The sequence below is a fragment of the Gymnoscopelus microlampas genome, assembly GCF_963454915.1.
Source record: "Gymnoscopelus microlampas genome assembly, chromosome: 9".
Lineage (NCBI taxonomy): Eukaryota > Metazoa > Chordata > Actinopteri > Myctophiformes > Myctophidae > Gymnoscopelus > Gymnoscopelus microlampas.
In genome coordinates this window covers 49,729,394-49,745,874 of record NC_139946.1, presented here as the reverse complement: position 1 = coordinate 49,745,874, position 16,481 = coordinate 49,729,394, and the positions used below count along the sequence as shown (strand labels likewise).

General features: G+C 42.1%; 1 protein-coding gene across 1 annotated transcript in view; it reads left to right on the top strand.

Moving 5' to 3' along the window:
- Positions 1 to 383: 383 nt before the first annotated feature.
- LOC311051622 (paralemmin-1-like) overlaps positions 384 to 16,481 on the top strand; it is a gene marked incomplete at its 3' end in the record, with an annotated part of 52,895 nt that continues 36,797 nt past the window's right edge. Inside the window, exon 1 of the mRNA XM_084066202.1 lies at positions 384 to 501. Coding sequence (XP_083922328.1) covers positions 497 to 501 — 5 coding nt within the window. The 5' untranslated portion in view covers positions 384 to 496. The remainder of the gene's footprint in view (positions 502 to 16,481) is intronic.

Genomic DNA, 16,481 nt, shown 5'->3' with positions numbered 1-16,481 from the left:
AGCACGCTGCTGCTACACGTGGACGCGCATGCATGCAGCCTAGGCAGACAGACAGACAGACAGACAGACAGACACCTCCAGCTTTCGGATCTTTGGGTGTTTTGGGCGGGTTTAGGGGGGATATTTTTGCCACCAGATCTGTGAGATCCCGGTAGATCTATGCAGGGAGGAGGGATCTAGTGAGTCTAACAGGATCCACTACACACACACACACACACACACACACACACACACACACACACACACACACACACACACACACACACACACACACACACACACACACACACACACACCGGTCAGGGGAGGAGAGAGAGAGAGAGAGAGAGACAGAGAGAGAGAGAGAGAGAGAGAGAGAGAGAGAGAGAGAGAGAGAGAGAGGGGAGATCCGGACCGAGAGAGGGAGGACTTAACAATCATACGATCATTATTATTATTGTTATTATTATTATAACAATAAAGCCATTTTTTTGTTGGAAGGACTTTTGCTTGAACCATGGAGTAAGTACCTCTCTTTATATGCTCTGTGTGTGTGTGTGTGTGTGTGTGTGTGTGTGTGTGTGTGTGTGTGTGTGTGTGTGTGTGTGTGTGTGTGTGTGTGTGTGTGTGTGTGTGTGTTCAGCTGAATGTCCTCTATGGCTCAACCACACCTGAAAAAAAAAACAGATGCCCTTTTCATTCATTTACAATCAATGGAAACTGCAGCTGAAAAAAACACATTTATAACACACGCATAACACATTTATATCACACATCTGTATCTCCCATTCAGTTTGAAATAACATGTAGGCCTATTACTGTGATATTTTAAACGAAGGGAACCAACAATGCGAGCACAACCACAGAACAAACAAATAAATAGCCAAAATGAACTGGCTCAAATGTGTTTTAATTATATTCTTTATAGCCGCATTGAACAGCTCTAAATATATATTATTAAGCTATACTACTATAATGAATATTCTTATTTATAGGCTGCTAAACAAACCTGATCTGGTACTGTTAGCCTAGATGCTTGGGGGGAAAATAGCAGATCTACAAGCTCACAAGATCTGCAATTCTTTTTTGGCCATTTTTGTTTATAGGCTATTGAACAGCTCTAAATGTGTAGGCTATTAATGAATATTCTTATTAAAACAGACCTGATTGGGACATTAGATATATAGGCTACCACTCTCTTCGCCCCGAAAAATAGCAGACCTATATGAGCTTGTAGATCTGCTATTTGTTTTGTTCCCCTCCCAGAATAAGGGGTTGATTGTAAAACGCTGACACACGCACCATGCCGACACACACACTGCAGTCTGCTGGACGATACAGACAAAACACACATACATATAAATGTATACATATATAAGATATGATGGTCTGTCAGATCTATCATACAGTGTGATGATGGACCGACACCCATATGTTGGAGCGCAAAGCTTTATAATTAACATTATCGATCCGTTCTGCTCTCTCTCTCTCTCTCTCTCTCTCTCTCTCTCTCTCTCTCTCTCTCTCATGAGAGATCAATGTCGCGGGAGCGACAGTCTGGCGCGCGCCACCAGCCAGCCGGCCATGCAGCCAGGCGTGCGTGCGCGCGCGTGTTTACGTGCGCGAGAGACGCATCATGATCGAGGAGGAGGCTGCGCAAAACTATAGCCTGTGTTTCAATTTAATGTTAGAGTGATTTAAATTAAATATGAATGAAGAGTGATTCTACATGATGTCTCTAAAGCTGCACTTGAAGGCAGATAATTGACCGGATCAGTGCTGTGTTCTAGGTTTAATCAGCCATGTGTTCTGTGTGTGTGTGTGTGTGTGTGTGTGTGTGTGTGTGTGTGTGTGTGTGTGTGTGTGTGTGTGTGTGCGTGTGCGTGTGCATGTGTGTGCGTGTATGTGTGTGTGTGTGTGTGTGTGCGCGCACAATGTGGCATGTTGTGAGCTTATAGATTTGTCAACATTATTCATTGCAAGAAGCTGAACTTCATCCACCTGATGGCTGCTCAGATGGATGACCATTTGAGCGCTCAGGGGGAAGGGAGAGGTTAAGGCCGTGTCAAGTGTCTTGCCGATGGGCTCTAAGTCAGATAGACGTGGGTGTGCTGGGAGGTGAACCGGTGACCTCTCTACTAAGCTATGTGGCCGCATAGATCAGCTAATAGGCTGTTGCCAATGATACTAATGAAGGCTCGTTTCCATTCTGGTCAAACAGAGTCAGGGTGCTGATATTGTGCATGTTGGCTCACTGGAAACACTCTGCTACACCAGTGGGGTCTAAAATTGGGGTCCAGGGACCCTCATGGTTCCTTGAGGGGGTTCCAAATGGCCTCTTACGGTTGTGTAACTCTGAGAGTGTACAAATGGAACCAAATGGACCCGTCCATTTGGTTCCATTTGGACACTCTCAGAGTTATGGTGGTCGTGGAAATTAAAAAGTCTGAGAACGACGGTGCTACTCTAAATGGAACAGAGGCAGAGCCTTGTTTCATTAGTATCATTGGTAACACCTGTGAAGGAAGTGATAATATGGCTGCTGTGCATAGAGCCTATTTCAGCCAAGAGAAAACGAGTGGGCCGAGAACAGAGCCCTGCAGGGAGACCCCAGTCAATGAAGTATATTGTTTTTATTTAGCTACACCAGAACTTTCCTCACAAGCTGCAGGATAATTTTTTATTTGACACACCTAAATCCAAGCACACCTATTATTAATTGTATCCATTAGCTGCCGCTGCCGCTGCGTTGCTTTGATTGATTGATAGAATTTTTATTGAATACTTTATTAACAGCAGGCTACACGTTTCCATTGTAGTCCATTGTACTCAATTCATCAGTACAATTACATCACTGTGTACTTTGCTGTAGATAACTCCTCCCACTGCTTGTCACTGCTGTTGCAATATGGGAACCCATCGTCAAAGAAAAGGGAAAAACAGCGCCCTCTGTAGTTTTTTACCTTTGCATTTGACTCTGGGGGGAGTGATTAAATAGACCGACGATTGGACCGATCAGACAGACGACTGGATTTAGTTTGGTCTCTGCAGTCAGCCCTCCACTTCCGGTGGTGCACCTATTTTGTCATTCCCACTAACAATATTTCTCCACGGAACACTAACACCATTTCTCCCAAAGAACATGGATCGTTTTGGATATAAGCCCACTTGTTTCTATGATGAAAGAACAAGTTAAAATGTTACTAACTTTCCGTGGGTTTTGACGTCTCTGAGGACCCTATTGTTAAATGAGTTTGGGTTCGTTTCCAGTGGGAAGCGAACGCACAGATGTAAATCCCGCCCACTACATTTGATTGGGTAAAGCGCGGCCTGCTTCCTCATCTGAAGGCACGCCCACTTGTAGGCCAACGCTCACGGGGACCCCCAGGGGTCCTTGAGGGAGTTCCAGGGGGTCCCCAGCTAAATGATAGGTAGTTAGGAACCAAATGGACCCTTTTGGGTTTGTAACTCTGAGAGTGTGCAAATGGAACCAAATGGACCCTAACGGGTCCATTTGGTTCCATTTGCACACTCTCAGAGTTAAATTGATCGTTGATTTTACAATATAAATTGGGGTCCCAGAGATAGAAATGCCATTAAATGGGGGTCCGTAGCCTAATGCATGTCAAACTGGGGGGTCCTTGAAATTAAAATGGTTGAGAATCACTGCTAGAGCCGTAAAAATCTTCTCTTATGGGGGGTCCTTGGCATATCTTTTGAAATGGGTGTCCGCGGGCTAATATGTGTCAAGTTGGGGGTCCTTGACATGAAAAAGTTTGAGACCCACTGCTGTAAGGGATTATGGATTCATATTTAAACCTTTCTTCCATAATCCCTATTGTATTTTTTTGTATTTCTTTGTATAAAACACTCACACACTGTGAGCTTGTAGATCTGCTGTTTTTGAATAGCCAACGCTATAAAATCTAAAACGACTCCGATGATTTCCCTGTTCTAATGGGTTAACTGTATTGCTGTGTTGCTTTTACGTTACTGTGTGTAGGCCTACTATAAGGTCAGCCTTATGCAGTTTTTACCTTGCTGTAGTTGTTAGCCTTGGACCTGGACTTGAAAACACACTCCATAAGGGATTATGGATTCATGTATACACTTTTCTTTGTATGTGCATGCATGCGTGCGTGCGTGCGTGCGTGCGTGCGTGCGTGCGTGCGTGTGTGCGTGCGTGCGGGCGCGTGTATGTATATGTGTGTGTGCGTGCGTGCATGTTTTAGTCCTGCAGCTCGTGAGAAAGTTGTGGTCTAACATAGAGTTTCAATAAGTCACACATATTTCAACATTAACAATCATAACTAAGTTAGAGCTCCAAACAATGGCTGGCTCTGTCACCATACTAAATATTCTGTTTATCTCGTCACTGATTGGTTTAACATATCTGACATGCTTTGGACCGTCGCTCATTTTCCTTCCAATTCAGCCAATGAGCTTCCAGAGAATTCTCGTCTGTCATCATTATGAGTGATTGTATTATTCTGACATATTTCACATTTTTCAGTTTGATTGGTGCTTCAAGGAACCCCGTCTGATTGGAGGAGTTTATTGGATATGATGTAATCCAGTGGTGTAAAGTAAAGTACATTTACTCAAGTACTGCACTTAAGTACAATTTTGAGGTATTTTTTACTTTACTGGAGTATTTCCGATTTTCAGTACTTTTACTTCTACTCCACTAGATCTCAGAGGTAAATATTATACTTTTACTCCACTACAATTATTTGAAAACTTTAGTCACTAGTTACTTTGCAGATATAAATTATGATATTATAAAACATACAGTAACCACTTTAGCCCTATTTTATACCTAGGCTATTTGATAATAGCCGATCTACAAGCTCACAAGGCGTCGCATCGCGACGCGTTGTGAGCTTGTAGATCTGCTATTTTCAAACATTTTAGTACTTTTACTTTTGGTACTTCTACATTGCAGTATTGATACTTTTACTTAAGTAACACATTTGAGTACTTTTTCCACCACTGCTGGGCAGACACCTCTTATCTCCGTATTTTAACCTTTTTCGTAAATTCGCCAGAATCGCCATTCTATGTCACACACAAGTAGCAAAAAGAGCAGATCTTCAAGCTCAAAACGCGTCGCTGCGACGCGTTTTGAGCTTGAAGATCTGCTCTTTTTGAATTGGAGTCCTGAAATATGTTTTGGTATTTTTGAATTGGAATCCTGAAAAGTAACGTTTTTATTTAATTTCAAATGCATTTAGTTATACTTATTTAACTTTATGAACTTAAATACAAATACATTGGACATAAAACAATTCATTCTAGTCATTCAACTACTAATATAGAGTGAAGTAGATAAAGCGGGTCATGTTTGCATGTTTGGAATTGTAACAGCTGACATCAATGATATATCAGTATTCCGATATTAACCTGCGGGCCACATTAAGTGAAGGTGGGGGCCGCATGTGGCCCCCGGGCCGCCAGTTGCCCATGTATGCTTTACAGTTTACAAAGCACTGCTTGATCCACTACCCTTGTTTCTGACAAGGCTGTTTAGCTTTCAGAAGCTCAAGTCATGGCACCAGATCACAAGATAATGTTATGTTGAATGTTCCTACAACCAGTACTAAGCTGAGAGATACTGCCTTTAGCACGTATGCACCTTATGCATGGAACAACTTACTCTGTGTGTGTGTGTGTGTGCGTGTGCGTGCGTGCGTGTACGTGTGCGTGTGCGCACGCTCGCGCTTGCGTGTGTGTGTGTATGTGTGTGTGTGCTTGTGTTTGTATGTGTCTGGCTGTATTGATGTAGTCTGTTGGTGTATGGATACACAATATGGATTTGGTATTTGTTGGGTACTACCAGTGGCGGAAAGTAACTAAGTACATTTACTCAAGTGCTGTAATTAAGTATAATTTTGAGGTATTTTGTACTTTACTGGAGTACTTCCAATTTTCAGTACTTTTACTTCTGCTTCACTACATCTCAGAGGCAAATATTGTACTTTTACTACACTACAATGATATGAAATCTTTAGTTACTATCTACTTTGTAGATTTAGATTATTATTACAAAACATACATTAACGGTAATGTATAACGGTAAAGTCACTGCCCACCACCACGGAGGTTGTCGGTTCGAATCCACCGTGGTGCATCCGGCTTTGTCGAGCGTCTACCCGAACAACAACAGTGACAACACAGAAATGTGTGTGGGGAGGAATTAATTGGCATAATGACTAAATTGGGGAGAAAAATAAGTTAAAAAAAATTGGCTACTCTAAATAAAATAAAATAAAAAGTTATTTTTCCACCACTGGTCATTTAGTTTTCACGCATAGTTATAATATATCTATAGGGCGAATTGCCCCGCCCCCAGCTATTCATTTCGATGAAAGTTGCTCAGTGGCGTTTGAAGCACAAGTCTGCCGGAAGTCTAAAATTGGGTCCATTGGGTCTAATAGAATCTGTCTGCCGGAAGTACCAATATTGGGCTGAATAGGCGTGACCGTAGAGTTATGAGCAAGCGCACTAGGGTTTCAAACGGAAAGTATGCGCAGCGGCATTTTAAATGCGGAAGTGTTGCATTCTCAGATTGACCACCAGGCGACGGCCGCTTTCAATGTTCTACCGCGGCTCTAGGGGCTTGACTTCAAACGGGCCGTGAGGTGAGGTGAGGTGAGGTGAGGTGAGGTGAGGTGAGGTGGTCAAAGGGCCGGGGGTCCGGACCTCGTGCCGCATGTCGCCCATGTGTGCTATAGATTAGTGGTTCTCAAACGTTTTCATGTCAAGGACCCCCAAATTGACACTTATTTAGCCCGCAGGCCCCCATTTGAAAAGATATGCCAAGGACCCCCATAAGAGAAGATCCTTACGGCTCTTGCAGTGATTTTCAACCATTACACTCTCAGAGTTACAGACCCATAAGGGTCCATTTGGTTCCTAACTATCCATCATTTAGCTTTGAGAACCAATGGTATAGATCGCTGTTTCACAGTGGGTCGGGACCCATCTTTGGGTCGTGGACCAATTTTTATGGGTTGCAAGTAAATATTCCCTTTTTTTGTCATTGTATCATTGTTTTAGTTTGTGGCAGTCATGGCCACCAGTTCCCACCTGATTTTGTGTGGAAGTTCAGACTACAAAATCGTGGGATAAAAATTTAAAAGTAAAAAAAGAAAATTGTGGGATAAAAATGTAAGGATAGCTTGAAGCTAGATGACAGGTGTATCTATTTTTTTTTTAGAAATGTTTAGTTGATTTGATACTGGAAGAAGACATGTGCACCTGCCTGGTGTAATATTTGGTTTTAATATATTTGTGCAGCCTTTTTCTTATGTGTATCTCGTTGTGCATGTCATGCCTGTAAAATCATATTGTTGTGTTTCTTTGTATTCACCTTGTTCCTGGTCACGCCCACTGTGGGCGTGGCCAAATAGGGGAGTAGGGGAGGTGGGGAGGTGGGGAGGTGGGGAGCCCCATATCAACGAGTTTCCTGTTTACCAGTGTTGCCATGTCTGCTTATAATAAGCAGTTTGGGGCTGCAGTTTTAATTACAATTGGGCTTGCTTTCTAAAAGAAATCTTGTCAAGCACCTCCAGATTAATATGTATTTGTCCGCAGAGTCGCAGACCCCCATCTGAAAATATGTGGTGCCAGGGACCCCCATACAAGATGTGTTGTTAAAATGTTTTATAAATATTTAACTTTTTCCCCCAATATCTTTTGAAAATAGCAGATCTACAAGCTCACAACGTGTCGTGATGTGACACATTGTGAGCTTGTTGATCTGCTGTGGTAAAACTGAACCTATAGTTGCTTCTTTTGCGCTTGTTTTCATAGACCTGGCTTCAAAATCTGGCAACACTGATTACCTGCATCACACCTGCAGTATAGCCTACTAGGGAGGAAGGAAGTGAACAGATATTGAATGAAGCAGCAAACAGAGAGTAACTCAATGTTGCTCCCTGCAAGAGGCTATGGCGGCGCCCTGGAGAATCTGGAGTCCTGGAGTCAGAAATAAGGTGAATACAGGCCTCCACTGAAAAAGAGACCTTTGGTCTCAATGGATTTCTGTTAAATAAAGGTTTCAATTAATAGTAGTATTGGCTGTTATGGGGCGACACAGACAGAGAGAGAGAGGGGACCCTCACTGGTGTTAAAGGCAGAGTGAAGGGATCAGTGTTTAGTTGGTTCGAGTCCAGACGCTCAGCAAGAGGGCAGATTTATTTCCTGGTTCTTCCCCCTAGCATCAACAACAAACCACTGTCTCACACACACACACATGCGAGAGCGCGCACATACACACACACACACACGCGCGCGCATGCACCCGTTACCCCAGGATTCTCTAGCTAGCGGGGAGGGGTCTCCATGGGAACTGCAGGCATTCTTTTGGACGACCCAACACTGTTTTTGTTTTGGGTCCTGTTGAATGAAGACTCTGAGCTTTATAGAAACACAACCTCAGCACAGTTACACAGCTGCCAACACACACACACACACACACACACACACACACACACACACACACACACACACACACACACACACACACACACACACACACACACACACACACACACATGTATGCGCGCACACACGCACGCACGCCAAATGTCACTGATCCTTGTACTTCTTTCTATTGCTTGATTTTAAATGGTAAATGGTGCATTATAGCGCCTTTACCCAAAGCGCTATACATTCACATTCCGCTGGCGGAGGAAACCATGCAAGGCACCAACCTGCTCATCCGGAGCAGTTAGGGGTTTAGCAGTGGTGTAAAGTAACTAAGTACATGTACTCAATTACTGTACTTAAGTAAAACTTTGAGGTATTTGTACTTTTACTTGATTATTTCCAAAATCCAATACTTTTACTTCTACTCCACTACATCTCAGAGGCAAATATTGTACTTTTATTCCACTACAATTATTTGAAAACTTTAGTTACTAGTTACTTTGTAGATTTTGATTATTATTACAAACATACATTAAAGGTAGGTTAAGTGATTTTCTTTGGTTAAAATAAGTGTTAGATAGCTCTATAATCTGATAGTACTCATTACTATAGAGTGTTTGTTCAGTAAAAGGAGTCTCCTTGTCTCTCCAGCTCTTTATTAAACAGAAAATGCATTTTTGTTTCAGTTTCATTTCCAATTTTATCCAATCATAGAACTCAATCAGGATATAGATTACACAAGTGAAATTGGAAGTGATGACACTAAGAAATGAGCAGGCACAATTTGAACTGGAACACTATAAAACTGAAGCTTAAAAATGGGTACTTTCTCCTGATTGGCTGAGATTTTGACACCTACTGGAAAATGTATTTTCTGTTTATTAAAGAGCTGGAGAGACTGGGAGACTCCTGTTACTGAACAAACACTCTATAGCAATGATTACTATCAGAATATAGTGCTTTAAGCTTTTAACAAAATACTTTTTGTTTTAAACAAAAAATATCACTTACCCTACCTTTAACCACTTCAGCCCTATATACATTTCGGCCATTTGAAAATAGCAGAGATACAAGCTCACAATGCGTCGCATTGTGAGCTTGTAGATCTGCTATTTTCAAAACATTTGTATACAGGCTATAATTGCTTCACACTTCACAACGAGAAATATGAGGGATGCTGTCGAACGACTTAAGAGGTCATTTAGGAGGTTCAGAAAAGTAAAATGTGTTGTTTGTTCGTTGGGTACGAGAGCATGGGAACGATCATGTGACTGGGTCATGTGACTGTCATCATGGCTTCGGGACAACGGGCAACATGAAAAGACACGTTTGTCTTTAGAAATGTGACCAGCCCCCCCCCCCCCCCCCCATCCAGATACCCTGCAGTGGTGGAAAAAGTACTCAAATGTTTTACTTGAGTAAAAGTATCAATACTCCAATGTAGAAATACGAGAAAAAGTCCGGAATTCTAAATTTACTTGAGTAAAAGTATAAAAGTATTGGTATCAAAATGTAATTAAAGTAGCAAAAGTAGAAAGTACTCATTACGCAGAATGTCCCATTTCAAGTTTTCAAATGTATAGCAATATTTTGAAAATAGCAGATCTACAAGCTCACAATGTGTCGCAATGCGGCGCATTGTGAGCTTGTAGATCTGCTATTTTCAAATGGCCGAAATGTATATAGTAGGGCTGAAGTGGTTAATATATGTTTTGTAATAATAATCAAAATCTACAAAGTAACTAGTAACTAACGTTTTCAAATAATTTTAGTGGAGTAAAAGTATAATATTTGTCTCTGAGATGTAGTGGAGTAGAAGTAAAAGTAATCAAAACACTTATTAAACAATCTCCTTTTTAGTGTTAAAGAAAGGAGAGGAGTTCAAGGTTAGTGTTAGTTTTAGGCGTAGTGTTTGTTAAAGGGATAGTTCACCCCCAAAATGACTTTTTCTTCTCCATCGATTGATTAGTCACCCCATGGAGACTTGAATTCATGGATATTTTTTTAGTTTTTGTCGCATTTCTAAGACAATCATTTGATGACCGGCAGCGGTTCCGGTAGGAGACACAATTAAGAGTCTCCTTTGTTGTGTCTCCTTCCCGGAACCGCTGCCTACCGGTCCACTGGTCATAAAATGATTGCCTTAGGAATGCGACAAAAACAAAAAATATATCCATGAATTCAAGTCTCCATGGGGTTTTTACCGTTTATGGGCGATCTTTTTAGAGCTGTAGAAGCCACCACGAGGTCCCGGATGTAAACAAACGGTGTCTGGGCGATGGCCGAGGGTCCCGTCTAACGACTGGAACAATAACATTTCTACCGCTATCCGCCATTGCAGAGATATGGCCCGTCGAAAATGGCTGGTTTTGACCACTGTAAAAAAGATATGGAGATATGGACCTTTTTCTCAAGATCCCATCATTGGGGCGGATGCACGTCCGTTTTTTGGGGCTGACGTCACATCCGTCTATTCCCTTTTAAAGGGTCCTATAGGATCATTCCTAAGTTGCGTTAGAGCGCCCTCTTACGTTTTTTGCAGCTCTGAATGTGTTAAGTCTGTTGTGTCTCTCTCCACTCTGACCACGCCCACATAACATTGTAACCTCATTCCCAGTTACACACCTGTCTCCATTCCCTTATTAACCCACTAAGAACGCATCTGTCATTTTAACATTTCTTTGGCTATTCAAAAATAGCAGATCTACAAGCTCTGATCTACGAGCTTGTAGATCTGCTATTTTTAGTGGCGCTAGCCGCTCTGATCCTGCTCTATACCTGACTTTGTCCGTGTTCACCGTCAACGTTGTGATTGGTCAGGTCCGTCAACAAAGTGATTGGTCAAGCTTCACGTGACACATATTGATGACAAACTTTGCTCTATATCTGACTTTATCCGTGTGTGTACGGCAACAAAGTGCCGTACGCTTTGTTGCCTTGTAAAAAATACACGGTTTATTTTTTGGGTACCCACTCTATCAGCTATGACAGATCACTTTTTGCCACTTACCTTGGAATGCATTTGGTGATTCGCTTCCAGCGTCATTGTTCAGTGCCACTGGAAGCCTTGAAATGAATTTACAGAGATTTAATATTGTTTCTCTAGTGTTTCTCCGTGTGTATGTATGTCCGTGTGTATGTCCGTGTGTATGTCCGTCCGTATGTTCGTCCTCTGTATTCTTATTAACTGGACTATAAACGAATATTGATGACAACACAAACTCCGCATGGATGCGTATGTATGTTCGAGTACGGGACTCATCAAAGGCGCCGCTTACTTCACACAGGGTGTGATTTTTTTGAAAAATCTTGGGAAATTTGTGCAAATCTTTGAATATGTTGAAAATGTTCGCTTTAAAACATGTTTTGTTCCAGTGACGCCCCCCCACCCCTGCAAAGATTTGAGTCAGAAATGTTGCCTTTAAAAATATATATATTCATAGATTTGCAGACATTTTCAAAAATAGCAGATCTACAAAGCTCGTATATCTGCTATTTTTCAATAGCCAAATAAATCTAAAATGACACGGATGCTTTCCCGGATTAAATGGGTTTATTATTGTTGGACTTGACTTGACCTGCCGCGGGCTGGTCTGCTCTTGGGTCCTCTACCCTGTAGACACCCAACTTGACACCCAACATTCAATACAACATCAACTGATGCACTTGGACACATCGTCAGTGTTGTTTCCTGGAGTAACTGGGTGTTTCGGGTCTTGCAACAGACACCTTCCTCCAGGCGACCCACCCGAGGCTGATCAGACCCGTGCCACTTGGGCCTGTGTCCAAGTGGCATGCTACTGCCCCCACTGTCTCTTGGGGGTTAGAGACAGTGCTAATTAGGGGGTTAGGGTTAGCCTGGTACTAGCCAGTAGTGATGAGCGGGCCGACCCGTAACCCGCGGCTCAACCCGCGGCGCGGATGGTCGAGTCAGGATTCCAGAGGCAATTATGCGGGCTGCGGGTGAGCGGGTCAGCCGCTCTCACACGCAAAAAAATAAATAAATCACATGCTTGTTTTTTCTTTATTCCTAATAAGAATAATAACAATAAAACAGTTCGAATACACTTGGGGTGTATTACTTGAAGATTGTTTTCTAACCTTGATTTTACAGAATTATATAGGTACGACCCGCGGGGCTCAACCCGCCCCGCGACGAGCCATAGATTTATATATGGGTTCGCGGGGCGGGTTGAGGCGGGTTGGGTTCCATGGCGGGGCGGGGCGGGTCATGAAAAAAACCCCACCATCACTTAATGTGGCCTGCAGGTTAATATCGGATTACTGACATATTATTGATTAATAATAAAGAGAATTTCAGTTTGACAGATTGAAAATAACATTATACTTGTGTTTCATTATACAATGTTTAACCACTAGAACCCCAGCATCCTTATATATAGTCCGGGGGGAACATTCATCAAATCTGTTTGTCAAAAACAGCAGATCTACAAGCTTGGGACGCGTTGTGAGCTTGTAGATCTGCTATTTTTAAGAGATTTGGTGTAGATTGAAGAACGTACTGTACCGTGCAACTGTACGTTTTATTAAGCATGGAGGGTCTAAGTGCTTTTAAACTGATACATTCCTAATATCATCAAAATATTACGCGGCACCCCTGGACCCTAGGGTGTCACGGTACCCCACATTGAGAAACCTTAGAGCATCGGTTCTCAAAGTGCGGTCCGGGGACCCCCGAGGGATACTTGGGGGGGTCCCCAGCCAAATGTGTTAATATAGCAAGAATTTTAACCACTTCAACCTTTTATACTTTGGCTATTCAAAAATAGCAGATCTACAAGCTCATAGAGCTATGAGCTTGTAGATCTGCTATTTTTGAAAAATTCTGAAAATGTGCGCAAACTTTTGAATATATATGTATCTTTTAAGCGAACATTTGTAACTCAAATCTTTGCTTCTGGGGGGTCCCTGGAACAAAATATTTGAGATGGCGGTCTGCGGCCAAATATATATAATTTTGGGGGGTCCTTGACATGAAAACGTTTGAGAAACCCTGGTTTAGAGGGCCCTCAATTTGTGATTAAAAAAAGAAAGAAATTGGTCAGATGGGACACTGTGGTCATGAATGGTGGCATTGTTTGCTACACTGCCCCCCCCCTCCTGCCAACTCTGGCAGCCAATCGTAGCAAATTGTGTTTTACTGGTAATTGTATGTGTTGGTGGATTTTCACGGTAAAAGTCTATCTATTAAAGGTAGGGTAAGTGATATTTTTGGGTGAAAACAAAACGTTTTTTTTGTTAAAAGGTTAAAGCACTATATTTGGATAGTAATCATTGCTATTAGAGTGTTTGTTCAGTAACAGGAGTCTCCCCGTCTCTCCAGCTCTTTATTTAACAGAAAATACATTTTCAGGTAGGTGACAAAATCTTAGCCAATCAGGAGAGAGTACTCATTTATCAGCTTCATTTTATAGTGTTCAAGTTCTAATTGTCTCTGCTCATTTCTTAGTGTCATCACTTCTAATTTCACTTGTTTAATCTGTATCCTGTCTGAGTTTCTATCCTGATTGGATAAAATTGGTATCCCGACCTGAAAATGGATTTTCTGTTTAATAAAGAGCTGGAGAGACATGGAGACTCCTGTTACTGAACAAACACTCTATAGTCTATAGCAATGAGTACTATCAGAATATAGAGGTATTTAACACTTATTTTAACCAAAGAAAATCACTTACCCTACAATTTAAAGCGTTAGTTCTCAAAGTGGGGTCCGGGTACCCCCAGGGGTACTTGAGGGGGTTCCAGGGGGTACCCAGCTAAATGATGGACAGGAACCAAATGCACCCTTATGGGTCTGTAACTCTGAGTGTACAAATGGAACCAAATGGACCCTATTTGGTTCCATTTGTACACTCTCAGAGTTAAATTAACATTGATTTTACAATATGAATTGGGGTCCCAGAGATATAAATGTCATTAAATGGGGGTCCGTAGCCTAATGCATGTCAAACTGGGGGTCCTTGTGGTTGAAAAGTGGTTGAGAATCACTGCTATAGAGCCGTAAAAATCTTCTCTTATGGGGGTCCCTGGCTTATCTTTTCAAATGGGGGTCCGCGGGCTAATAAGTGTCAATTTGGGGGTCCTTGACATGAAAAAGTTTGAGAACCACTGATTTAAAGGCTCCATTCTGCAGACCCCTTCCACAGCTAGAATGAAGCCTAGAGCATAAAGCTAATTCGGCTATTTTCGTTGCTCGAAACTTTTTTGTTTTGTTTTCAGGAATCGTCTCCATGTAGTGTCCTGGCACTCACACATGCACTGTTTGTCACTCATGAGCTGCCGTTCCTACAGAACGGCTGTAATGTGTGAACTCTCGCGAGATTCTCGCATCGAGCGCTCCCCCTCCCCTCATAAGTGACAAAAAGTGCATGTGTGAGTGCCAGGACACTAGAGACGATTCATGAAAAAAAGAAATAAAGAAAACGCTTTGAGCGACGAAAATAGATACATTTCGTGCAAATCTTTTCTTCTGGGGATTCTACAAATGTCTTCTAAATCCTAACAGTTCTTTTGGAAAAAAATGATGTTGCTGTAATATCAGTGGTTCTCAAACTTTTTTCATGTCAAGGACCCCCAAAATGATATGTATTTGGCCGCGGACCCCCATCGACCCCCCCATCTCAAAATGCTCTTCCAGGGACCCCCAGAAGCAAAGATTTGAGTTAAAAATGTTCGCTTTAAAAAATGTATTTGCAAAAAAAAAAATCACGATTTTCGAAAATAGCAGAGCTACAAGCTCATAGCGCGACACAAAGTGACACGTTATGAGCTTGTATATCTGCTATTTTTTTGAATAGCCAAAGTATAAACTAATGGCTGAAGTGGTTCAAATCTAAAATGACACAGATGCTTCCCCGGTCTTAATAAGGTGATAGCAGGCTGACTTTGTAATTGTGTTAAAGGAGGAGTTCACCCAAAAATGACTTATTTTCTATCAATTGCACCACACCCTATGAAGCCTTGAATCCATGGATTATTTTTTGTTTTTGTGGCATTCCTAAGCTAATAATTTGATTCCCGTCTCCTACCGGCTAATGTATCCGGTAGGAGACACAAAGTAGATTATTTGTGTCTCCTACCGGAAATAAACCCGGTCATCAAATTATTGTCTTAGGAATGCCACAAAAACAAAAATAAATCCATGAAATCAAGGCTTCATGGGGTGTGTAATTGATAGAAAACAAGTCATTTTTTGGGTGAACTCCTCCTTTAACGTGGCTGTTAAAATGCAATGACTACACCAAGGTTTTTGGCTTGTTCTGTGGGGTTTTAAACATTATACCAATTGAAGCTGAGTGCTGACTTTTAATCGTTCTTCCTTGGCTCCAAAAAGCAATTACTTCTTCTTGCTCGTCTAATTGTTGTTTTGTTCATGCATCATGCATTTACTCTGTGTTTGTACTGTTAGTCCCCTGATGATACGGTTATGTAAAATGTCTGCGTCGTCGTCTGCATAATTATGGTAATAAGCTATGTGGTTGTTTTCCATAATGTGAGCCGGTGGGAGCATGTACTGTATAGATGTTGAACAGTAGAGACCCTAGAATGGATCCTTGTGGAACTCTGCATGTCATTGTTGTCCACTCAGATGTGTATTTGTTTAAAAGTGCAGTAAGCAAATACATTATGTTTGAAACCAGAGGTTCGGGCTGCTATGCGGCCCTCACACCTACGTCGCACTGCCGATCCAACGCTATGTCTGAGTCATAGCTTGCCCGCAGCGGCGGACTAGGCCAGTGGGCAGCTGGGCCCCCCCACTTTTTTTTTAGGATTATTACGGCCATTTCCGGGTCGCTCGGCCCAATTATTAGTTACGTTAATGTTTGGGCTGGGATGCTTTTGGTCCCAGTCCGGCCCTGCTTGCCGGTCATTTCGGGGCCCGTCGCGGGCAGAGAATGTCATCTGTGTGCAGCTCGTGGAAAAGTGGAGATATTTAAACACACATTTTCTGCCAGAACTTTCAAATGGATATGAAACTAGAGCAGTGGTTCTCAAACTTTTTCATGTCAAGAACCCCCAAAATGGTATGTATTTGGCCACGGACCCCC